This window comes from Enoplosus armatus, chromosome 18 (genome assembly GCF_043641665.1).
Source record: "Enoplosus armatus isolate fEnoArm2 chromosome 18, fEnoArm2.hap1, whole genome shotgun sequence".
Lineage (NCBI taxonomy): Eukaryota > Metazoa > Chordata > Actinopteri > Centrarchiformes > Enoplosidae > Enoplosus > Enoplosus armatus.
The window spans coordinates 1,685,001-1,711,512 of NC_092197.1; the positions used below are offsets into that span (position 1 = coordinate 1,685,001).

General features: G+C 44.2%; 2 protein-coding genes across 4 annotated transcripts; both read left to right on the forward strand.

Annotated features, from left to right (window-relative positions):
- Window positions 1–7,598: 7,598 nt before the first annotated feature.
- On the forward strand, window positions 7,599–20,276 carry LOC139301025 (transcription factor 7-like 1-B). 3 transcript variants are annotated; one of them, XM_070924272.1, is made up of 13 exons: window positions 7,599–8,174; window positions 8,254–8,456; window positions 8,606–8,675; window positions 10,352–10,488; window positions 15,528–15,605; window positions 16,701–16,818; window positions 17,013–17,097; window positions 17,189–17,263; window positions 18,056–18,172; window positions 18,324–18,489; window positions 18,947–19,054; window positions 19,168–19,216; window positions 19,333–20,276. In XM_070924272.1, exons 2-13 carry the CDS (start codon window positions 8,280–8,282, stop codon window positions 19,902–19,904), a joined length of 1,752 nt encoding a protein of 583 aa, XP_070780373.1. In that variant the 5' UTR covers window positions 7,599–8,174; window positions 8,254–8,279; the 3' UTR covers window positions 19,905–20,276. The 3 variants fall into 3 exon arrangements, with proteins under 3 accessions (XP_070780373.1, XP_070780371.1, XP_070780374.1); XM_070924270.1 differs by having other exon boundaries at window positions 7,599–8,029; XM_070924273.1 differs by having other exon boundaries at window positions 7,599–8,029; window positions 17,016–17,097.
- Window positions 20,277–21,570: 1,294 nt separating this feature from the next.
- Window positions 21,571–23,580, forward strand: LOC139301328 (dual specificity protein phosphatase 26-like). The gene is made up of 3 exons (XM_070924689.1): window positions 21,571–21,749; window positions 22,768–22,979; window positions 23,369–23,580. The coding sequence occupies exons 1-3, from the start codon at window positions 21,571–21,573 to the stop codon at window positions 23,578–23,580; spliced, it is 603 nt and encodes a 200-aa protein (XP_070780790.1).
- Window positions 23,581–26,512: the final 2,932 nt, after the last annotated feature.

The window sequence follows — 26,512 nt, forward strand, 5'->3', positions numbered from 1 at the left end:
CATTAACATTCCCCTTCACACCTCTCCTGCTCCTCCTGAGGTTGCAGGAGGTGATAGTGAACATCGACACGAACCTCAGGATTTATGTCCAGAGATCAGGAAGTAGTGTGTGGAAAGTAAAGGCGTCAGTATGCTTCAAACAATGTGCTTGTCGGATCACTGAACCCAGACATCTTTCCAAATTTTGTTGTTGTTTTGTAACACTGAATGTCTTTGAGGAGAGACCGTGTGAAAGTGAGCTCCATCATCTTACATTTAAACGATTATCGCGTCGCCTCGCTCTCTCTCTTTATGATGGCGGGCTTTTCTTCCCGCCTGAAAGTGGTTGGATGTTGTACAAACTAGTTCTTTTCTAGTATCACCAAGTCAGCCAAGTCACAGCCAGCTTTTCGGATGCACGAGCTTTGTGTGTGTTTTCGTGTTCAACGGGAAAGAATGTGACGCACCAAATCATCAAACTTGGAGGACAACATCCGAAAGTCCTGGTGATGCGCCGGAGCAGCGCCGGAGCAGCGTCTTCACCGACCACGGTCGTGCTCCTGTTGAGCAGCAGCACACATCGTTTTCTTTTCTTGACTTTTTTTGTTGTTCAGTCAAATATAAGAAACAAAGGAGCTTTTCTTCTTGCTGTTGTGAGGTCGCCATCTTGTTTCCTAGTGCGCACATGTGGAGCGCTTCTGTGTACGCCAGAGGTGGAAGAAGTACTTACGACAGTGTAGAAATACTCAAGTAAAAGTCTTGCTTTCAAAATGTTACTTAAGTAAAAAGTATAAGCATCAAGAATATACTTAAAGCATTAAACGTTTTACTTTTAAACCCTTGATTCGGATTCAGGAAAAACTCCCCAAAAAAACATCTAACAGGAAAAAAAGAAGAAGAAATCTCACTCAAGCACTCTGGTTGGAGCATACTGACACCTTAACCATACCCCAACCACAAACAAGTGTTTTTAGTCGCCTGACAATAGTTTATTTACCATAGCTGCCATGTTGTAGGAAGCGAGAATTTAAAAAACGTCACAGAACATAAACCAGGGATTTCTGCTGATAGAGAATTTATAATCCTATGAATCTATAGAGCTAGAAAAGTGAAACAAGCGCTCCGTTATATATGATAAGCTGACATTGTGGAAGATGTTAATGCTGCGCTCCAGGTGCAGACAGAGCCCCTTTAAGCAGCTGTCTTCCTCCAGCAATAACCTTTCACTGCAGCTGCCGATGACTTCACTCCTGAAACATTTCATTTCACTCACATACATGTTTTCCTCCATTAAAGCCATGAAGTCACAAAGAGTCAGAACCTCCCACATCACATGACAGAAGAACTGCGGACACATGAAAACCCACAAAGAAGACGTCAGTGGTGGAAGAAGGACTTTACTCAAGTATACCACAGTATATAAATACTCCATTACAAGTAAAAGTACTCTTGTTTGTGATTATAAAATATATTATTATGTTTTTATCATGAATGAATACATGTGAGAGCATTTTAATGTCAGATACTTTGTATACTACTGGGTAGATAAGTAGTAGTACTGCATCTTATCATATGAGCATATCATGTGGGTTTTTTTATATAAAAAGTAAAGTAAAAATAAAGAGTAAAAACTACAACATTTCCCTCTTAAATGTAGTATAAGGTGGCACAAAATATGTCTGAGTTGTACTTAGTTAGTTACTTTCCACCTCTAGAAGGGAGGGGTGGGGGGTGGGGGCGTGGCGGGGGGGGCTAGTGTGTGTTTTAACAGTGAGAGTTTGGCTTTAATGGTGTCTCATTTCCTCTCTTGTTTCTGTGCTGTAATGAGCTTTGAGCTGTATAAACATGCACTCACACAACACATGCTGCCTCACACACACACACACGCACACACACACACACACACACACACACACACACACACACACACACGAGCCACTAAATTGTTCTCTTCACAGCCTGAAGCTACATTTCGAAGCTACATTTCGACTGGTTTCTGACACATTTAGCTCTGCGGGGACGAAGCTTTTAGTTACTTCAACTGAGCAAAAGTAAAGTCACGCGTGTGTAGCTTGTTAGCTTACAGCCGACTCCACCTATCAGAAATAATGTGACAGCAGAGCAGCACCAGTCGGACTGGCTTGGTTTCATATAAAATCAGACGTGGAAAGACGTTTGAATTGAACTCTCATGGATCAGAAACTCCAAGTTGAACTGAGTTTAGTGAATTTCAAAAAGACAAAGGAAGCGGTTCATTCATTATCCGGAGGTGAAGAAACGCAGCCCCCTCATTCATTTGAATCTCTGTTGACAAAAGTTAAACCTGCTTCAATGACACATTCCTGGTCGATAACGTGTAACGTGAACACTGTATTTCTACTGTTAGCCTTGCCATCAACATGACGGAAGATTAAAAGATTGTTACTGGTCGAGTTTCTGTCTAAATTTAGTGCAAATTTGATTAGAATTTCCAGAAAAATCCACAAAAGAAAATGCAATTTAATGCTCCCATTCACTTCAATAATGAGCTCCAGCCAAAGCTGAAACGATGGAAAACATTTACTTTTTATTGATACACCAACTTTTCCACCTCAACAAAGCCTAAAAACTTTTTTTTGCGCACTTACTGTTTTAACTTTCCGGAGTTGTATCTGTAATCTGTAATCTGTCTCAAAGCATCATAAACTGCTGTGCAGAACCTTCAAACTCACTGATCTGTCACTCTAACTGGACTTCCTGGATGGTCTTGAACGCCTCCTACCAGCTGACCTCGAAGGCCTGATCCCGACACAGCTCCGGACCAGACTCTTTGTTCCTCAGATGGATGGAAATGCGTTTAAATCAAAGTGTGATTTATAGTTTTATAGCCAGTGACGCAGTGAAATGATTTTTCAAACCCTTTTGACTTCTGTTTTTTTCCCCACTCCCAAAACTTCCCAAATTAAACAGACCAGCTGAATCTGAACCGTGACATCTTTTATTTTCTGGTATTCACTTTGCAAAGAGCCTCAGCTCCCTACAAGATATACGGTGAAAATACAAATAGATTATTGCTCTGCCACATTTGATGTATGCTATGTTGAAGAACACACACACACACACACAAACATGCATATTACTGCTCCCACTCGCATCTCAATTGTGGCCCCCCCGCAGAGAGCAACCTGGTGGCAATTAGGATCCATTGCCTCGTAAAAAAACCTCCTTCTGCTCCTTTTGTTTGTTTTCTCTTCACTCTGTTTTTCAGCGCCGTCTTCTAGAAGTTATGTTTTCATTCTACTAATTCACAAACTAGTACAAACACTTTGGAGAAATGTAACGCCACCTGAAAAGTTTTTATTTACAAATGGCAAAATATCTCGTGTGATCCTGAAAATATTCACTTAAAATGCAGTTTTCCACGTGTGAACGATTTGTGTTAGTAGAGACCGGTGTCCTCAGTGAGACACCCCAACAACATGAAAACGGCTGAATGTCTCCTTCGTCTTTTAGGTTGGCAAAACAAAACAACATCGCAGCCGACAAAGAGCAGCAACACCTTTATTTAAACGGAGAGCAAACTGTTGTGTTATGCAAGCGTTGCGACTATGGCAACCTCAAAGCTGGTTTCACACCGTGTCGAGGAAACACGAGTGTTAATGAAGTCTCATAAATACTACATGTTGACCAGAAATCATTCTCAAGCTGCTGACGCGGTCTGACAGAATCCTCATTCATCCAGGTTAATGACATCAGATGTGCTGTGTCATATATGGACATTTAAAGTGAGCGATCGAGACACAGCGAAATACCACTACAAGTTACCTGGATGTAACCCCAGTTCTATACAGTGTAGCTGTATCATAAAGTCAATGAAAGATGCTCTGACGCTCAACCATGAATCCAAACCTGTGGGGCTACCGAAAAAAACGTTGGCACTGAACATAATCGAGGCAGCAATTATGTTTCCCCCCAAAAAACTATGTACTGGACAAAATAAGTGAGCAGTTTATAAACTTCTCACAGTCTCCTTCACTTTCTCTTTCTGCCTGGTTGTCGGTCAGACTGAGTGAGCCACATATTCATCCTTCCGCTCGCACCGTCTTTGGGTTTCCTCCATTAAAAACACAAAACATACACTTGGCTTCCTTGGAAACAAAAGAGGGATTTCCTCCCCACCGACGGGCTCTCGAACCTCCACACACAAACTCTAAATCCTGAACACACACACACACACACAGCGGTCAAGGTCAGGAACACATCCTACAGTAGGAGGCAGATTTGGAGGTTACGAGTGAACAGAGGTATGCAGTGACACCCCCTCTGCCTCTCCACTCGTCCCCCCCAGGTCCTGCATAGCTTTGGGGGAGAGGATCTCCACAGTCTGGCCCTGAGCCAAAGACTGAACCCTCTCTGTAATCCCCTCCTGCTGGTATACACAGCTGCTGGTGTGTGTGTGTGTGTGTGTGCAGTACTATCTTACAATGGCTGTCTCAGTGTCTAGCCTCAGTTTGCAGCAGCAGACCGGTCATATCTCAATCTGCCTGACGGGGTTGAAGAGGCCCGTCAGGAATGTGATGGATTTTTTAGCTCCATCACAAAGTGGGAACCATTACAGCACAGGCTCAACCCCGAGTAACTGAAATTAACTGTGAACACTCGCAGGTTTCAGGTCCGTAACCCCGTTTCCTGCTCGTAATGGTGGAAATGAAACTGGAGACCTGGGCGTACTCCTGACTCCAGATGTGGTAAATCTCTCTCTCACTCACTTTTTCATCTTTTGCTGACTGGAGCACAAAGAAGACTTTTAAGAAAGCCCAGAGGCTGGATTGGATAAAGTGCTCTACTGTGTAAAAGTAAAGTTCAAATCGTGTGACACAGATTTAGCATCACGCTCCTGTAAGACTGTCACACTCACGATGAACAGATGCAGCAAAACCAGATTTCTTTTTTTATTCCACACATTCCTCTTCCCCGTCAAAACCAGGTACCTACATTACCCACAATGCACCTCTCCCTCTGATAGTTGTGTGGTAGGTTGTGGTGTGTTATGCTAGTAGCGGCTAGCGTAGCCTGGAGCCTCCAGCCTGCAGCAGAGAGGAGCAGCAGCTACAGATCTCTGGTCAGCGCTCTTCTTTCGGACTCCACACCAACAGACTGTCTTCGGTTTCCAACTTGTCGTCTTCAACCCACGCTGACTCGAGTGACATCACTCGAGTGACATCACCCAGGTCATATCTCCCTCTGAGACACTGAAGGCTTTATACTTCCTGTTTCACTGTACAGTAGACCTCTTCAACATCTGGAAACACACTGTAAATGTAGCTAATACTAAACAGCTAAGTTACTTAAAGGACTAACTAAGGAAATACTTGTGTCTGCATCCACTGATGTCATACTATTGAGTACGTATTTAGTCTTTAACTCCTGTGTTTAACGGTCTTATTCACAAACATGAAAAAAGACACTCAGCCCCACCTTCTGGTTCTCCTCCAGAGCGACTCCGCCCATTTGCCTCGCCTTCTACTCGTCCTCCGCCTGAGGTTTCCTGCTCATCCAGGCCTCCCATCTCTTTGGTTCCTTCTGTTCCTGATCGGTTTCCTGCCTTTTTGTTGCCTGTTCCTGACCGGCTCACCTGTCGTGCCCTTTTTGATTTGTACCTTGTATGATTGTGATAAATTGAGTGAGCTGCTTCCTACTTGTAAGCCGGTTCCTGACTATTTCTTCAGTAAAGTTCCCTTCATCCTACCGGCCCCCCCAGTCTGAGTTTGTCTGCATTTGAGTCCTCCTCCCTCTGTTGCTGGAATGTCGCCATGTCGAGGTAAGCCATTTGATTGGCCAAGAAAACGAGGTCAAATCAAAGACGACGAGAAGATGACAAGAGAACACAACAAAGGCATAAAGTCTTAGAGAGTACTTCACAGATTTAGCATTGAACTCCACACATTCTTCTTTTTTGTCCAGCAGAGATTCAGGTGTGTTATGCTAGTGGTAGCTAACGTACAATCTGCTACAAGCGGGTTCATAAAACATTTAAAACTAAGAACTCAGTTTGCCTCCCGCTGTTGGATCAGAGGGCTCAGGTCTGACATACAGTAGATAGAGTACAGGAAGTTTAAAGGTTTAAATCCTTCTTGCTTTGTTTCACTCTCCTGTAACTTACTCTCTCTCTCTCGTCGCCCTGCGAGCCTCAGCATTAAGTGTAAAGTCTTGCAGTCGTGTTGATGGACGTAACACATGTTTTCCCTCCACGGTTGTTACAGCTGGTCATGACTCTGACCTGTGGCTGACCTGTTATTGTGCTCTGCAGCTAAAACACGAGAACTACATGTGAGAATGATTCTGATTGATTAAGAGTATGTGATTCTACTGTACATGCAGCTGTATACATGTGTACTTAGTATATAAATATATATTATTACTTTAGACTTTTTATCACTGACGACCCCTCGAGGATGTCTGTGGTAATAACTGTGTAAGATCAGTAAACTCTGAGGTTTTTAAGCATACAGCTTTAGCAACAGAGCTTGGATAAATCTCATGGTATTGTTTAATGAATCTGTTTCTCTCATCATCAAAAAGTAAAACATAACGAGACACACGAAGTAAACGTAAGAACGTAGAAAATCTCTTCTGGACTTCTTAATGTGGGTTAGCTGTGTACAAAACAAAAGACTGAACCAGTCTTAAACAAACTGTAGTTATCACACTGAGGGTTGATATAAACCTCGTCATGTAAATCCTGAAGATCCAGTTCCTTGAGTCGTCCGTAATGAGGCACAAAAATCCCAAACGAGCCGCAAAACAACCACATTACGATGCAAACCGACCAGAAAGCTCGCTGCCATCAGTGTGTGAGCGAACAGCGAACGAGCGGCAAAAACCTCGTTGGAGGTGCTGCATGAATGCAGTCATTAACCTGCGTGATTTTGTGACATTATACCGAGTTTGGAGGCAATCAGGGTCCAGTATGAAACTTACTGGACCCTGATTGGCAAGAGAGACGGTCACAATAACTGACGATGGACTTTTCAGTGACGAAGGAGACATCTTGTGTGCAGCAGTTAAATTTCTGAAATGAGCAGTATTTTCCAATGAGGGAGAAGTTTAAACAAGGTAATTAAAGTTTTTGTGGAAAAACCAAATCAGACACCAATTATTTTTTACATGACTTTAAGATCTTTAAGCATATTTTGAAGATTTTATTAAAGTAAAAATTTTAAATGCAGCACTTTTACTTGTAATAGAGTATTTTTACAGTGTTCACCAGTTTCACTTAAGGAAAGTAGTAGAAACAACATATGAAGTCGCCTTTGGCCCCACATTGCCCCCCCCCCCCCCCCCCCTCGGGTCATGAGGTCAGAAAAGTGTCTAACTGCTCCTTTAAGGTCTAAAAGTGTCCTTTTGTCCATCTAAACTCCTCCCTCCCTCCTCTTTGTGCCTCCTCCGCAAACAAATGGGATCAACCTGTTGTACCTGGTCGGAGATCAGTTCAGATAACTGCTCCCGTGCTGCGCAACGAGAGGAGCGCGTTTCCTAAACTGATCCAGGGTCTGTGCGGATCCCCAGCCCCCCTCCTCCTCCTCCAAGTGTATTCCGACAGCCCCGCAGTCTTTTCCTTCCACTCCACTTCAGAAACACCAACCAGTCTGCGTGTTTCCCACGCCTCCGCACCGCAAGCCACCAGAAAACGTCTTGAATCAGCAAACATTGTAATATGCGGAAACGACCACTTCAAAACGCCGTTAGTGGGAATTATGCACGTTTCAAACTGGACTAACGATGGAGGAATTAAACCAAGAAGGGCCTCTACTTTTTCTTCTGGAGTAACAGCACAGAAGGGGACGTAAACTTTTCGGTCGGCGCGGGCGGACTGCGCTCGGTTTTTAAAATGTCAGCGGTACTGGTTTGGTTATGAGTGATTTTTACGATCATTTTTTAACCATTTGGAGAATTTACTGTCCATGCACTGCTTTTTATGGACTCTTTTCTTGGTGGCAACACGTTCAAGGAGGACTTTCACACCACAGGAGTTCTACGCCAGAAACTGACGCGTCAGTGAACGCCGCAGGTAGCTAGCTAGCTTGTTAGCTATTTTTTAAGCTAGTTTTCAAAAAAATCCCTCAGATTAACGCTAACGCTGCTTGTGATGCGTTTGAGCACAACTGACGTTAGCTAACTCTAAATATTTTCTTAAAGGTTTTCCAGCCCTCCAGGTAGTTTTTTTTAATTTTTTTTTTACATTTTTCGTGTAAGTTAGCCATCAACTCGGTCTAACTCAACCTTTAATGTTAGTTAGCTGTTGCAGCTAACGTCCAAACATGCCGCAGCTAAACGGGGGAGACGGAGACGACTTGGGAGCAAATGATGAACTGATTGCTTTTAAAGACGAAGGCGAACAGGAGGAGAAGAGGAACGCGTCTGCCGAACGGGACCTGGACGATGTCAAGTCCTCTCTGGTCAACGAGTCCGAGACCAACAGCAGCTCGGACTCCGAGGTGAGTTTACTGGGACCGGTCGTGTTATCAACTTCTCTCCATCGTCTGGTAATCAGATTCCCAGCAGAGCTTCCTTGTGTGCTTTTCCAGCAGCGCCGCGGTGCTCGTCTGTCTTTGTTTACGTTTCTGTGTGTGTGGTTTGTGTGCAGGCAGACAGACGCCCCAAGCCCAATCCAGATTTGGAGAGCAGGGCCAGACAGACTCGGCTGTTTGAAGAAGGTAATGAACACACTCAATACTTTATCTCTTTGCATTTCATATGCTTCACAGTGCTTGTCATCTTTTTCCATGAAGCTATGCGCCTCATTAATGTCTCAACATACATGTAAAGTCAGAGAGTTAAAGGGGCACTCTGCAATTTATTATTAAGCTGGATTCATACTTGACTCAAGGGGTTCATGTGTGTACTGCTGCAGGTTTTGATTTATAATCCAGCATCAGATTTCACACGTTAATTTCACCACAAAGCTAGACGCATACATGATGATGAGGACGTATCGTACTTTACTTTCTTTCATTCACTGTGATAGAAAGCTGCAATCACCGTTTGTTTGTTTAGATCCACATTAGCTAACATCTGACACCCACACACTCAGTACGACTCTGATGACAAACACTAAGACATTACAACACAATAAATCAAAACCCTTTTATGGAGCCATTGATAGCTCTGAAGTAAGCAATAAATTCATCCCCTAACCACAAATAAAGAAGAACTCCATCAGTGTCACATCTGTAGGAGCAAAACCAGCACTATATTTGGCTACTCCGTTTATCGTGTCATAAAAACAATCCTATTATCTTATCTTAAATCTAATCTCAACAGTGCAATACATACATATATATACATACACTTACATTATTGTATATATTTTTTTACTTTTATTTTTCACTTAAATATTGTAAATGTGTGTTCTTTTATATCTTATTTTTGTACATACTCTCATTTCTAAATGTATGCTACTTTCTACTCTTGAATGGGAGCACCGGTACTGTATAATGTCCCCCCGGGGATCAATAAAGTATTTCTGATGCTGATTACATTTTATTAAAGCACTTTTTACTGCTTTCTACACTGGCTCGATAGACAAGACCCGCTCAGCTCCACTAGTCTTACAAATAGTTTTATCAGAAGACTTTTTCACACCACTCTCTGAAAAACAAAGAGCAGATACTCTGCGGCTTGACCCGGCCTGATATCTACATCTTATCTGCTCAGCTTGAACTACAGCGGCCGGCACAACTGGCTTGATCGGCAACTTCCTGTGAGTGCTAAAGCCCATTCAGCAGTCCAGCCACCATCACTGTATAACTGGTTCCACTAGTCTTATCAATAGCCACAAATTAGCAAACCCTCTGTTATGAGAAACCTTTGAATCATGTCCCTTGACCCGTCTTACCAAATAAAGGAACAAAATGAACATGTGCGTGAGTGTAAGAGTGCAGGTACGGGTCACCGGGTGGGCACCTTCTCAATGGTGTTTCATTGAGTTAGGCCGATGACACAGAGACGGCTCAGCGGACCCCCCCCCTTAGCTGCACCCACACACTCAACGCAACACACTTTCGTCTACAGTATCGCCAGCTAAACAGCATGCCAACCAACAAGCTAGCCAGCATGCTGCTCAATCCACGAAACAGACCAGCCAAGTGTCTTTGGCTTTGGCTGTCCTCACTTTTAGGCCCTTGTATCAAAATGCTAGATCCTATAATTAGATATCGTCATCTTTCAAACCCCATGTCGCCACTTTATAATGCTGGTTATCTGTCGTAAGTTTCAATTCGAAACTCTTTGAAATTGAAAATAGCTCGGATGATATTATCAGGGTTATCTTCTCAGCTGGTGAGTCATTGTGTGAGTGCTGCACACTCTGACGTTGAACTTGTTTTTTCAGCGCTGAGGAGACAGCAGGATGGGGGTCTCTTCCAGCACTCTCCGTATGTTGGATATCCCTTCTTCATGATCCCAGACCTCGGGAACCTCTGCAGTCCCTACCTCACCAACGGAGCTCTCACACCAAGTGCCAGGACGGTAAGACAGCAGACGCACACACAAACACACTCACAAAGGTTGCTGTGGCCACTAGCAGCAGATGGTCTGGTAGCACCCTGTTTTTTGGGTCCTGTGGTTTCATCTGACTTTGTGTTATTTATCTTTGTTTAATGCATCGCCCGGCCCCCCCAAAGTCCTCTGTTGTCTATGCAGAGTTTGGCTGTTTGGAAGCTGCACTGCTGCGGCTGGAGCAGAAGTTTATGAAACGCTGACGTCATGTAAATGAACTCGTTCTCAGGTGTAACTTAAACCCTGACTCGCCCAGTAAACGGCAACAGGTTCTAGCTGCTTCGCATTGTGGGGATATTGTTTTGCAAATTGAGACCTGGATACCACTGACTCACCATTGTCCTGAAAGCGGTCTTTTGTGCACTTGCATTTGATTTGGGTTGTGTGTGTGTGTGTGTGTGTGTGTGTGTGTGTGTGAGAGAGAGAGAGAGACAGAGAGAGAGCGAGCTGCCAGCGGCCTGTTATGATAAGGTGGTTTGTGATGGTACAGGGTGAGACAGGCCTGGACACAGTCTCGTGGAAGTTGCCTCCCTGCAGCAAGAATGAGCTCTCATCACGGCGCTCTGCAGCAGATTAGCTGCTTTAGCTGGCTGTTGCACAGCAGGATTGATGGTGTGTTGCCCAATTTCCCAGCCCCTAAAGCTTTCTGGAAGCTCAGCTCGGATTATAGGGCTACTGTGTGATGGTTTAATACAGCAACACTCACGGCCACTAATCTAAAAGTTGCCTCGTTGGCACAGCGAGGAATTATTTAAAGGGGGTATTTAAAGCAAAATATTATTGCAGAGGAGAGTTGAGAAGGCATGACCTCAAACACAAGGTTGTGCTGAGGCTGTTTGAGCAGTCTGTGAGTGGTGTGGTCTGCAGTTACAACAACAGCTTCTGCTGTGGAATAAAACAAGCAGAGCGCTGGTAGCAGGGCCGAAGCTGAAGACACGGAGGTCATGTCCTCACTACACTACAATCAGGGGAACGCTTACAACTCTACAAGTACACGTACACATGGTGGGTGAGCTGATTCCACCGACTGTTCACATCCGACTTCTACTTTTAGGCCTAATAATAAGTAATATGTAGATATAGGCTTCAGCATTCCTCCTGTTATTCCTGGCAGCATGGAGAAGGCTTTGACTCACCATTTAGATGTTCATGTTGGGAAATAAAATGTACTTAAAGTAGAAGTAAATAAGTAAGATGCATTTTGGTTCTTGTACGGCTGCTTGTGTTTTTTTTTTTTGTAGAAATACATACTTCTGTTTTTTAGGGGGTAATACGTTTTATAATCCAGTAACTATTTGGATGTAAAATAGGACTGTGAAGGTTTCTAGCGTTGTGATCGTCCAGCGACACAGGTTTGTGATTTCTTTTCCTCCTCTGGTTTGTTTTGAAAGTCTTTCCTCTGTGGATTTAGCCCAGACCATGCAGGCTAAACACACAGCCGAACCCACTCACACAAACACCTGCATTCCTCAGCTTTGTAACGCCCTCCCCCTGCGTTAGTGGGCCATTGTTGCCATTAGCAGAGTCTGAATGGTCCTAATGCATGGCTCCACAGGGGGATCGTTACACCTCATTATACCTAACACACAGCCTGTGGCTTCTCCACACACACACATTTCTACTGTGGCTTGTTTGTGCTCAGACTGCATGTTGCCTTGAGACAACACAGTTATTCCCTCTCTTCCTCTGCATTGGTCCCCCCTCGCATTTCTCTTCGCACAATGGAGACCTTGTGTACTTTTCAGCCTTCTCAGTAAGAGAGTTAGATGTGTTTATGAGAGACAGAGGAGGAGGAGGAGGAGGAGGAGGAGATGCGTCTGCCAGTCTGAAGGCAAGTCAAGGTAAACAAGCTATCGTTAGCTGGACGCTACCTGAACCATAATACAGGCTGTTTACTGTACTCATGTACGCAGGCAGGAAGCAGAAGGCAGCGTGTAGACAACCTGTCTGGTTACCTCCTCCCCCTCTAACCTCCCCCACCTGCCTCCAGTCTGCTGCTTGCCCCTTTCTCTGCTCTTTAACTGGTGTGCATCGTACACACTGGTGGAAAATTGTGAGAGGAAAAAGACCTAGTTGGCCCAGAGGGTTGCTGACTTTTTAAATCGGTCATGCATATAAACACACACACCTGTCACACACACACACACACACGCCAGCCTTCATACCAGCGTCACACCTGAGCAGCAGTGAATGGCAGGAGGAGGACCGAGGAGAGATAAGCTAACTGGTATGTGTTGATCACACTGGAGATGGCAGGCCTTTGCTTTATTTTCACTCTCTGTTAAAAAGGTTTATGTTGACAAAGCTGACCACCTGTGATAATGTTCGTGTGTGTGAGTGTGTGTGTGTGTGTGTGTGTGTGTGTGTGTGTGTGTGCTTGTTTAGTTAAAGTCGGTCCCTTTCGGCAGGCTGAACAATCCCAGAATTCCTCTGTTTACTCGACATTGTTTCCAGAGTCTTAAAATACCAAGAGGATGACCTGTCTAAAACAACAGCCTCATACACACATGCCGCTACATACATGCAAACATAAACACACACACACACATATTAAAACTCGGGCGGATGGAGGCTGTATAGAGCTGCAGGGATGGAGCATGTGTCAATTTAATAGTTGAATACTAACAAAACTTTTTATACATGTTTTTTTTCCCCAAATATATATTTCTGGTTCTGATTTAAGTTCCAGCTCCTGCAACATAATCAGCTGCAAAGCAACATTTCATTCACAGGTAATGAATATATGTTTATGATTAATATAATATCAAACAAAGTACTCGGCTGAGTTTTGGTGGTGTGAGAAAAAAAAGGTTAAGGCAGCCTATATATGCTGAAAATAAAATGGTATTCCACTGATTCAATAGGAACCACCATTTATAAGCAGAGTTGGAATCATTTCTATACACAGCTCTGAGTTTCATTAAGAGCAAACTTTTGGATTTATTCTAAATGAAATGTAGATTTTGTGGACTGAAAGCTTCAGTTCTCATTCATTTTCTTCAAATTCAATTCAGATCCTCAGCCCTTTGTCTTGAACAGGAGCTGTGTGTGTGTGTGTGTGTGTGTGTGTGTGTGTGTGTGTGTGTGTGTGTGTGTGTGTGTGTGTGCGTGCTCTGCAGTGTTTCGTAAACAGCAGTAAGCCTGATAACTTTCCCCTCTAGTCACACAGTGATTTTATGCTTCCCTCAGTAATAGACTCTGATTGTGTGTGTGTGTGTGTGTGTGTAGTGTGTGTGTGTGTACATTGATTTTCCTGGTATTTCCAACAGCTGGATCCAGTTAGCGCTCTCAGCCTGAGCTTCCTCGGGCCTCTGAATGGGGGACGGGATGAGGCTGCATTGTGGAGTTGCTGTGTGTGTGTATTTCTACAGAACAGGGTTTGTGTGTGTGTGTGTGTGTGTGTGTGTGTGGGGGGGGGGCTTGTATGTGCACACTGCTGTGCTTGTGTGTGTGTGTCCAGGCAGGGGTTAGTAGATGTCATGGGGTTTCGTACAGCAGTACGAGGAGGTGTGCACATACGTGTTTGCATGGCTGAAGCCAAATAGGATGAGGTGGAGATAAGAGTAATTATGAGGACATGATGGCTGCGTGCTTCCTTGTTGTGCTGACTGGAGACATTTATTATTTCCCTGTTGAGCAATCGGTGCATTTATATGTTCTTAAAGGAGTTCACACATGCACATTCCTGCCAACGGTGTCGCGTCATTCCACTGACCTGCAGGTGGCGCTAACCTGCAGAGACACGCCGCAGTGTGCCGACAAAGGCAGGAGAGAAGAGGATTGATCGCAAGTGAACAATGCAGCTTCAATCTTTTTAAGAAAAATCAGCGTTGCAAACGTTTTATGAGGAAGGGAATCCATCTGTTGTCTGAATGTAAACAAACTGTTTTCTTCTAACAAACAGAGTTAAGTTACCGAGTTGCAGCTCTCCCGCAGTAACCTGATTTCTTGCATGTTTTGTGTTCAAGAAAACTGTTGGCTGTAATCGGCTAAGGGAATTGGAGAAACCCGATTTCTCCAGCTGGATTTCTGGTTTTATCAGCTTTTTTACATGTGACTTCAGAAGGTGTCGCTGTGACAGGAAAGATTGTTACACATAGAAACCGGCACTAAGTCGATCTCTACAAGTTAAGATTTTGGAAGGTGATGTTTGTAAAAGTCAGCCACATTCACTGTAGAGAGTCCTGTTATTGCATCAGCAGCCCTCCCACAGACTTCAGAAAACTCTGAGATGTTGTTTTCACAGGCTGAGCGGTTACATCCTCGACGAGTAAACTGAACTAAATCACTTGGTAGTCAGGAGGAGATCCGACAGCCACTGTCCTCCCGTCTGCTGCTTACTTCAGGGTCAAAGGTCATGGTCGATAGTCTGTTGACGTCACTCACAGTTGAATGAGCACCAAAGGCCTCTTTTTTCTGTATGTGTCCGTCTGAGTGGGAGCCCGGTGGTTTGGGGGCTGGTGGGGTGTCTATGTGTGGGGCATGAAGGGGGAGGGCGAAGGCAAACTTTTTCTTTGTCTAACTCAAGACCCAGAGCTTCCACACACACACACACACACACACACACACACACACACTCTTACTGTGTTCCTGTGGCGTCCATCATGACTTCCATTTGACCTTCAGCCCGGCAGCTCCTCTCGTTCTCGTTCCCGCTCATTTAAGTGTGTCGTGTGACTGAACGGCAGAAAGACTGTAAACACGGGATGATGCAGCTGATGATGAGCAGCGCTGAGCCGCGTTGCCTCACCTGTTGTCAGAGGTAGTGACGTGTGTCTCAGCAGCAACTACAACATCCTGCAACTCGGATGCGTCCCGGCTCACCACAGTTTGCTCCTGACGTGGGGTTTGGAGATGTGGACTGAAAGTCTTTCTTGCAGCAAGACTGAAACATGAGTGGAACATAATTTTTAGGACTTCATGTGCAAGACGGCAGAGTTTCCCCTGTATGAAGCGAGCAGCAGGGTGGGTAACCTTCCCTCTCTCTCTCTCTCTCTCTCTCTCCACAGTACCTGCCGTTTCAGTGGCCTCTGCTCGACGTCCCAGGAAGAGCAGCCATCAGAGACTCTGCTACTCCAACACACCTGGTAAGACCAGCGCACACCCACACACACACACAGAAACCAGGTTTCTGCATCACATTTAAGAAGTCAGGTTACTGCAGGAAGCCGACTGTGACCCGGTTAGGTAAACGTAGCTCATGCTCACTGTAGACGTCAGTGCCCACTCTGCAGCTGTAGCCGCTGAAGCAGAGCTCTGATTCCCAGCTTGAGCTCAACCCGGGACAGGGTTCAGACCAGGACCAGTTCCAGCTCCTCCGGTTCCTGACAGTTAATGTGTTTTGATGCAGATAATTAGTGGGCGTTGGTCAACGTTGTCACTGTCATGGATGAAGAAACACCTCTGCTCTGGACTCCTGAAAGGAACAGAAGTGAATGTTATCAGTTGATGTTTTGACTTTCCATCAAACAAGGACTTCCTGGAATATTTTACTTCCTTGAAATTCATCTTCAACAGTGACTTCACGTTTTGTTGCATAAGCAGGTGTAACTAAAACTAAGTGACACATAGCTTTTGTTTCCTGAAGGACATTTCTTTAGTTAGAATGATTTGTGTTTTCAACAGGAAATGAATTATATTTAAGGATATAAAGACATTATTGTCATCATGGACCTTTTTAAAACAGAAGTCTGAAACCACATCTGTCCGTCACTGAAACACTTCCTGACTACAAATATCTAAATACAGGAGATACTAAGAACCGATCCATCGTTACTGAAAGCAATATTTGGAGTAGTTGTTGAAGAAACTGATAAGTTCAATGTTATTGACACAAACACTCATTAAAAATGGGATCTAATGCAGTTTTTGCAATTAGAGAAATTTAGATCCACTCTGAGGGGACCAGCTGGTACATTCTCATAAAGCCAGTCAACCCCCCCCCCCCCCCCCCCCCCCATGTCGAGAACTGAAGTTGAACACACTTTAGATCATGCTGGATGTTAACGTTACTGAAACATGTGACCAAACCGACAAAATATGAGGAAAAGGGTGCCGTGTAAGGCAGCTCCTCCTTCAAACCGTTATTAGAACCCAATGAGGGGAAATGCTGACACCTGGTGGACAGACGACGCCACTGCACCTTCAGTAATCACCTGTTCTCTGTGTGTTTGTGTCTCCAGTCCAACAATGTGCCGGTGGTGCAGCACCCTCACATGACCCACCTCCACCCCCTGCTGTCCTACAGCCCCGAGGCCTTCTCCCCTCAGAGGGCCTCTCCTGGTTTCTCTCCTGACGCAGGTACACCATGTGGTCTCACCTCTCCTCCAATGAAATCCTTACAAACTAATTACACCTCAAAACACAAACACAACTTTATTCTGCCTGATCCATTACGAGCTAAATCATAAATGTTCCTGAGCGTACATGCTGATGAATATCTAAATATGAATGAATATAATAACTAACCTACCTGTGTGAATCCGTCCACGCAGCAGGTATGTCGAGGACCCCTCATGCCGCCTGCTACCCCGTCTCTCCTGGAGGCATGGCTCAGATCCCCCACCCTCTTGGATGGCTGTGAGTAAAACACACAAACCGTTTTAATCTTAACGTGACTGTTGGAGAAGACGGCCGGACACGTGACGTCTGTTTGTCTCTGTCTGTGCAGGCAGGGACAGTCCATGTACCCCATCGCGGGGGGGTTCAGTCCTGCTGCTCTCGCCATGAATGCTTCCATGTCAAGGTGAGTGTGAGTGTGTGTGTGTGTGTGTGTGTGTGTGTGTGTGTGTGTGTTGATTTACATCGAGTGGGACACACTTTTATTATCACTTTCAAGGCTGTAAACGGCCTTTCTCCAGAATCTCTCACTGATTTGTTTCCCCAAAGGAACTTTCTTTCATAATCTCATATAAAATTTCATTTTATTTCATTCTCAAAATATTATTGTTTAGGCTCTTTTCTCATACATTTTCAACTTTACACTCAAAGTATTACAACTTTATTATTCTTGAAATACGGCGACTTTGTTGTCAGAACATTATGACTTTTTGTTCCATACATTTTCAACTTTAAGCCCATAATATTACGACTTTATTACATTCTTGTACATTTTCAACTCTGTCTCTATATATTACAACTGTTATTATCGTAAACGTCTCATACTTTATTCTCATATTTCAGCTATAATACTGCTCTTTTCTCATAAAGGTCCAACTTTTTACTCTGAATACTGAGACTTTATTATCTAAATATTATAACTGTTTTCTCTTTTGTTATTCCTGAAACAGACGTTTTGTGTCGATTAATCTGCGTTTGTTTTTATGATTTTATTGTTACATTTTGTTTTCATTTGCTTTTATTTCCTCCTCCTTTTCTTTTTTCCCTGTGAAGGAATAGGTCTTACAAATAAAGTTGATTATTGATATAATCATATTCTGGCCAGCAGGTGAATCTGTAGTTTACTGTGTTGTGATTGGCTCATGATGATCTGTGGTGTTAAATTGAACGTGTGTGTGTGTGTGTGTGTGTTTGGCAGTCTGGTGTCGAGCGGCTTCTCTCCACGTCTGGTGCCGACCCCCCAGTCGTCCCTCCCCCACCACCCCATCGTCCCCTCAGGAGTCAAGCAGGAGCCTGAATGCAGCAGCCAGCCGGGGTAACAACATCTGAATGACTTCACGCCTCTTTGTGTTTATTATTATTATTATTATTATTTAGTGATACCTTCTAATGAAACATGCGCTGGCTCTTGATGTGTCTGTCTGTTAACTCAAAGGGAACACACCCTCTGTTCTTCTCTCCTGCAGGAAGTCGATGCCCGACGCTCAGCAGGAGAGAGAGGATGAGAGGAAGCCTCACATCAAGAAGCCACTCAATGCTTTCATGCTGTACATGAGGGAGGAGAGGCCTCAGGTGGTGGCTCAGTGCAAAGTGAAGGAGAGCGCCACCATCAACCAAATACTCGGACAGAGGGTCAGTCTGTGTGTCTGTGCGTCTGTGACTTCAAGAATGAATGAGTGAAGTAATACTTTGGGAATTCAGTTGAATATTTACGAGACAAAAAGTCTCAGTTTTGATCATAAACATTTCAAGGACAAAGTCTCTGGAGAAGGTCGTAATATTTCATTAATGAAGTGGAAGATTTGAGATTTAAAAAAAAAAAAAAAAGTCAGGATTTCAGGTTAAAAGTTGTCTTTTTGAGAATTAAGTCAAAAATTAATGAGAAAGTAGTTTGTCAAACTTTGTCCGTGAAACCTCCGATTATTTCCCCCCGAACAGCAGCTTCAATACTGATGCACCCAGTGATAGCAGACACTGTGTGTGTGTGTGTGTGTGTGTGTGTGTGTGTGTGTGTGTGTGTGTGTGTGTGTGTGTGTGTGTGTGTGTGTGTGTGTGTGTGGACTGACAGTGTGACGCTTTCTGTCCACAGTGGCATTCTCTGTCCAAAGAGGAACAGGCCAAATACTACGAACTGGCTCGCAAAGAGAGACTCCTGCACTCCAAACTGTACCCCGGCTGGTCGGCCAGAGACAACTACGTGAGTTCAGCTGCTCGGATGCGACTGCGCCCGCTGCGTGTTTGTGTCGCTGCTGATGAAGCACAGTCACCACAAAGAGTCTTCATCAGTGTAATGTGTTTGTTTTTGTGTAGGGGAAGAAGAAGAAGAGAAAGAGGGCCAAGAGTGAAACTCAGCTTGAAGGTAAGAAATCCTTCGAGGGGGGGGGGGGGTCTCCAGGAGTCCCCAGTGAGGTGGCTGGACGGCGTACTGATCACTTTGTGTGTGTGTGTGTGTGTGTGTGTGTGTGTGTTTTCCAGGTCCGGGACCTGAGGAGGACTTCCCCCTGCAGCTGAAGAGACCTCGTGTGCCCCCCGAGGAGACGCCTCACACACACACTCTGCTCACACAGACTGCACACACACACCCCCGCTCACACCTGACACAGCCGCACACCATCTCCCACCTGACGCACACACACCTGTCGCAGGCCAGCCCCGCCTCCTCCCTGGACTCCCCGGCGACGCCGACCACCGCGCTGGCCTCGCCCGCCGCTCCGGCCGCGACGCACACCGAGAGCACGTACTCCTCCTACGGACACACGTCGCCGTACGCCGAGCAGCTGCAGCCGCTGTCCCTCACCACCAAACCTCACCGGACCCCCCACCCTCTGAGCCGGAACACCGTCACCCCGGGACCCTCCACGCCCTCGTCCTCCTGCGACACCCCCATCTCCTCACCCCACATGGCTTCTTCCAGGTGTTCACCCCCTCCTCCTCCTCCGCTCTCTCAGCCCTTCCTCGTCCCGCCTCCTACCTCCGCTCACCAATCAGCAGCGAGCTCCCACGGTGCCTTAAGTCAGTTCTCGCTCAGAAGAACCAATCAGCTGTGAGGCTGTTTTTACTTTGAGTCATGAAATCAAATAAAAAACACACAGTTCAACGTGATTTGTACCTCTTTTTTAATGCTGTAAATAAGCTTTCTTTTTTTAACTTTTTTATACACGTATCAAATGTTATATTAGTATGAAAAGGACAAATAATTGGTCAATATTTGACTGCATCTCTAACTTCATGAAACGGTGTATTTTTTGGTCACTTTTTCTAATTACTTTTTATGAATGATCAACTTGTTGTAATTGAAAGTGAGGTGTAGCACGGGGGTTTGTTTAAAGATGCTTTTTTTCACCTGGTAGTAACGAGTGTAAATCTATTTTCTGGTTCCTCCTCTGTGTTAATAAATATTCACTGAGTTCTGACTTGAAGCCTCTGTGATGTTGGAGTCTGTGGTTTTTCTCTCTCTGATCATTAAAGAGGCGTGAGACAAAACAGCAGGAAGTTGGTTATTGTAGTCACACTCATTTGAACACAGACAGGACGCACGTTTAGATTCAGTTATAAATGGATGGAAAAAAGACGCTCCTTTATAACTGCAGAACTTGCCTGAGAATCATCATGTTTTTAAGCTTCCTTCAGTTTCAGAGTAACCCGGTGATATGTGTCTGTACATCCGTGTGTACTCTGAAAACAGGAGCTGCTAACAGCTGATTCGGCGCACTTTTAATGGAGCCACGTTGTCAAAATGTAAACAAATACAGGCTAAAGAAAACAAAAAAACAAACTGGGCTCAAGTTGTAGCTAACAGCTAACTGACTGACTCCATGGCAACAGTATACTTCCTGTTTACCTCCCTTGTGTAAAAACTGGATTATAATTAGTGATGCATTAATGTGTACACGTCACTAATTTCCACTACTTTATATACTGCTGGGTAACTTCAATCCATAGCTGATTCTATGTTGTATAAATACGCTGCAAAGTAACTAAAACTGCAGCAAAAGGTATATTTCCATCTGATGTGTGTGAATAAAGTAGAATAAAATGGAAATACCCAAGTAAAGTACAAGTACTTAAGTGATTGTACTTGTTCACTGATGTGTTTATTAGTGAAGTTCCCTCTTTGCACCGCGAGGGGGCGACACCCCCGGCTGAGACACAGCGTCATAAAGATCATTAACAATTAAATATAAAAATAAGCACCACAACCGAAACACGGCGCGCGTGGACCGGAGCGAAGCTCTCTGTGCTGCACGAGCGAGCTCGGTGCACATGACGCGTTAAACCGGGAGCCATGTTTGTGGACTCGTGCGTCTTCATGAGGACTTGTTGAGAAGATGGTGAAGCGGCGGCCGGAGCTGAAGATGTCTGGTGGATGCTCATCATCATCATCATCATCATCAGCAGCCCATCCATCCTCCCACAGCAAATAAATGAGTCAACATGGCCGCGGAGCAGCTCGCCCTGCAGCACCACTGAGACACTGGGCCTGCATGCTGTTAGTCCACATCCCAGAGGTCTGAAGCCTCAGTCCCAGCCGGCCGAGCGTTCACCGACACACAGCTACAGGTAAACAACTCTTCATCCTCTGCAACCCAAGAGGATGAAGGCTCCACTCGTTCCCGCGAAAGCATCTTTCATTCGCGTCTTTTTGATTCCGGTGTTGCGCGTCTCTTGTTGTTGGATGTGATGAGTTCTTTTCTTCTCTGTTCTCCAGATTAAATGGCGTTCATGTCCCGGTTCTCTCGGTCCCGGAGCAGCTCCAGGTCTCCGAACCGAAAGGACTCGGAGCGCGTCTCCCCGATCCTGACCGTGTCGGAGCTGGAGAGGCTGCTGTGCACCGGGAAAACAGCCTGTAACCACGCCGACGAAGTGTGGCCACGACTTTATATCGGAGATCAGTGAGTTCACATACCTGTAAACACAGATCTGGTACTCACCGCAGAGTACAAATACTGCCTTACAAGTACAAGTCCTGCGTTCAAAATGTTGCTTGATTGGGGACAGTCAGATGACGCAGAGGACTACTCCATATTCCTGGCTATATATATATATATATATATATATATATATATATATCTGTGCAGATTTAAATAGGAACAACTGGCTTTAACAAACTGGAATAAACAGGCGTGTTGCTTTAGCAAAGCTGCTCTTAAAACTTCAAAATAGAAACAGAAGTTTGGTCTACGCAGACTGCCAGCTGAAGATACTATGGACTAAACCTATTCAGTCTAACCACTGAGAGACGTTTCACTGGTCTGTAAGTAAATGTACAGATTCACCTTTTTGATCAAAAGTAAAAGTACTCACTCTGCAGAATAATAGATATGAAATAATGGGATTATTGTGGCATTTATAGCATCACTAATGTTGCAGCTGTTACTTTGACCTACTTTATATACTGCTGAGTAACTTAACCTGAAATAATACATTATAATTTATTCGCTGATTGTTGTTGAATATTAGTTATGTCCTGTTTTAATCTAAATCTGTAAAAAGTAACTAGTAACTAAAGCAGAAAGTAGCATAAAATGGAAATATTAAGGTACAAGTAAGTACAAGTATACCTCCAAAATGTGCTTAAGGGCAGTACTTGAGTAAAAGTACTGATGATAAGTGTGTGTACTATATATATTTTATACTGTATATTTTCTGAAATCATCATTATGAAATGATTAAGTATCAGTTCATGTGATTGGTTAAAGATCTCTGTGTGTAGTAATGGAGTACTTTAAACATTGTTGTACTTGTACTTAAATAAATGATCTGTTGCATATTCATTTAAAAAGCTACCAAATTATGTGGAAGTGAACATCTGCATGTTGCTGCACGAACCAGCTGCCTTTGTTGATGTCAACATGTTCCTCGTCCCGACCTGTCGGGGCGGGATAACGTCTGACTGATGCTCCTCTGCAGAGATATTGCGTCAGACCGGCGTGAACTAGCCAAACTTGGCATCACACACATCCTCAACTGTGCCCAGAGCAAGTGGCGCGGCGGAGCCGAGTACTACGCCGGGATGAACGTCACCTATCACGGCATCGAGGCTCACGACTCCCCGACCTTCGACATGAGCGTCAACTTCTATCCTGCAGCTGAGTTCATCCACAAAGCCCTCACAGGTGGAGGTTAGTCTGACAACGTGTGTGTGCACATACGGCTGAAATAGGTAAAAATGATCACATGTTTTCCCCTTTTGTGTAATTTATATGAAAACCATTTCAAATGAAAACACAGACGCTTTTAGGGAAAGTCAGCCAGCAGCATTGTGTGTTTTTAATTCAACAAAGTTAATGCACATATACATTTGAAAACAGTCAAAATGGCCGCTGTAATGGTAATAATGAAAGAGAGCCCCCCCCCCACATAACAAATCCCAGTTTACCGCCTGATTTTCAGAATATCGATTATTTTAGATATTCAGTCTAGAAGGAAGCGAAAGATTACATAACATATTGTGTGTGTGTGTGTGTGTGTGTGTGTGTGCATGTGTGTGTGTGCGTGTGTGTGTGTGCAGGTAAGGTTCTGGTCCACTGCACTGTGGGAGTGAGCCGCTCAGCCACTCTGGTCCTGGCCTACCTGATGATCCGACAGAACCTGACGCTGGTGGAGGCCATCAAGACAGTGAAGGACCACCGAGGCGTCACCCCCAACCGGGGTTTCCTCCGCCAGCTCAGCGGCCTGGACGGCATCCTGAGAGAGAGCCGTAAGACGTCACCGCAGAGCTGAAAACACACACACACACACACACACACACACACACACACACACACACCAGAGGTAGCAGCCAGTCCGGGTCATGGGACCAAGTCAGGAGCGACCTGTGACATCAGGATCTTCAGACTAAATTCAAGCATTTTTACTTATTTATTCATTATTTATTGGTGTTGTTGATGATTGTTGAGCACTGGATGGTCAAAGTGAAGATATTTAAACTCTCAGCGCATCGACGAAGAATTCATTTAATTCAAATTAGCCTCAAAGGGATTTAAATCTGTACGGGACATCACACCCTCAGTGTTGAAGGCACGGTCACACCAGAATTAAAAACAAAGTTCATTAATGGCAGGACGTCTCGACAGTGATGACCTTTGAGGGAAAGCAGACCTGAGAATCCAAAATGGAGGACGCTATCGTAGCTTTTTTAGCTGTGTTTCACCTTTTTATTTACCCTCCCCCGTCAGTATAAACCAAAGAAGAATGGCTTTAGTCCGTTACGAGTCTGTGGTACAAATACATACATACAGAATAAACTGTGGGAAGTTATTCTCCCTTTAGCGACCAAGCTAACCGCTAACTGACAGTTAAAAAGCGCGCTAGCTTGGAGAAGTCTTCATTGAATTAAATGGCGTACGGTCCCGAGTCGACGCTCCAGGAAGGTGGACGCAGAAAGAAGCCCAGAGAGCTTTTGAGCGTTAGCATGTTACAGGCAGGCTAGCGTGTTAGCCATTAGCTCGCTAGTTACCAACAGTGACTTTGGATTGAATGTAGCTGTGCCACTTCCTGGTGTGACCGGGCCGAGACCCTCGATTCAGACGAGGGAAAAAAACTCCCCCCAGAAAGTACAAGTGAACCTGAACTTAATGTATATGAGGCCTGCAAAACACGAGAATATAAACTTACAGGACAACCTTTCATCGCTTTAGAAAAGTGGTTCCCAACCTAAGGGGGTCATGATCAAAGACCTGATCGGTCCCAAGTAGGCGAAGAGTTGGCTGTAAAGGATCACAAGCCAAAAAGTTTGGGATCCACTGGTTAGAAGATAGTCCACTTTTTAATCAAACTTCAGACCATTCCTCTTGAACCTGATGTTCTAGTTTCACTTCACAGACAGAAAAGTTCAGAAATGAAAACTCGCTAATATGCTGCGAGAATCCTGAACAGGTCACGCAGTCTAATCTCTGGTGCAGTTCTTCTTGTGTCAGGAAGTTTCTAGAGACGTGTCAGTATACAGTATTCCACAAAGGTCTTAAAATGGGCCGAATTATACTGGAAGTAGGTGAAATAATCTCATCTCACACGTTTTAAGAACAAACAAAAACCTGTTTTGTCTCTTGTACTCGCTTTATTTATGTTTCGGTCCTCAGACCTTAAAGTTCAATGACCGTTATGAGCGAGCATCATTTCCACTGATGACAGTCGACAGTTTTGACACCTTGGAGGAGGTTGTATGCAGCTGGTGAGGAAGCCTGCAGACACGACTCAGGGCTGAAACAAGTCAGGAAACTCCTCTGTGTTATTGTGTCAAACAGCTGGTTTTTGTTTATGGATAATTCTGCTTAGAAATGTTCATTTTTTAGGTAACTTAACGATATTAAAAGGTTTCTATCAAGAAAGTGATAGGAGATTATTGGGGTAATGCTTTATATGAGGCTTATTTTTGGTATATTAACATTATCATGGAAAGCATGGTAACAAATTGAATCATAATTCATTATTTGCTCGATTATATTTATATTACTTGTCTATACTTGTTTAGTTTCATTGTGGAAAAATTGATTTTATCTGATGAAGGTCTGAGGACAGAAACTCATTAATGAAGTGAGAACAAGCGATCGACGGAGTGCCGGATCAGTTTATAATCTGAGGGTTCACTTGTAATAAAATAAAACTTTAGGGACTCAACAAAAGACCAAATAACTGATTAAAATGGCGATAACTGAACAGCAGTGTTGCCAGTAAAACCATGTGAGTGCTATTGTTTTCTCATTGTGTTCTTCTCAGCCAGCCTGGAGACCAGGACCACACGTGGGCTAAACTGTCTTTTGTAATCAAAATCGAGGTTAAACCTGTGATATCAGCCCTCAGAAAGAAGATTCTTGCTCAGTGATTCTTCCCCGTAGTTTAAGTCTTTGCAGGTCTTCCCTCGACTTACTTTTTTTACATTCAGCAAGTGTCATTAAGTGCTCTGAACAACTCACACTCTAGTTGTAGCCCAGGTCTAAACCAGCAAAGTTATGTAGCCTGTTGATTACAGTATTACAGTGTTGTCACAATCTGTACCTTATTATCTGTGACGAGTTTGTGAATAGCAACATACAGTATACAGTATAATATGATTTGTGTTTTCAGTGTTGAATAAGTTCAATGTGTTGTTTCAATCCAGTTTCAAATAATCACAGTTTTTTATTAGATATCCTGCGTGTGATGATCTGAAATTCATCCAGTAGTCCGCAGACTGAAGCCCATTTGGACTGGATTAACAGGCGGAGTATATATATATATATATATATATAAAATATATATATACGACAAATATATGTTAAAATAATAAAGGAGCTCAAAAGAGAATACTGGTACATACCTGTAGCCGATGTTACAACAGTAGATCTGACGAGCTCTCCTGACGGCTTCAATGCTTCCTGTCATGTTATTCCCAAATAGGCCGACATGTTGGTGTTAGCATGTTTCCAACTTTCAGATTAGCAAAATCTAATTACCCACATACGCGCTCCGGACAGGATTAGAAACATGTGACGACCCCCACCCACCCCACCTCCCCCAGAGGAATAAATCCAGTCCGAATGGTGCTTTAGACTCGACATCGTACTCCAGCGAGGCTATTAAACAACTTCCAGTCTAGTGGAACGACTTTGCAGTGACTGTTAGCTGTCCAGAGTAGTTCTCTAAGTGATGCTACATTATGCCAGCACAAGAAGCA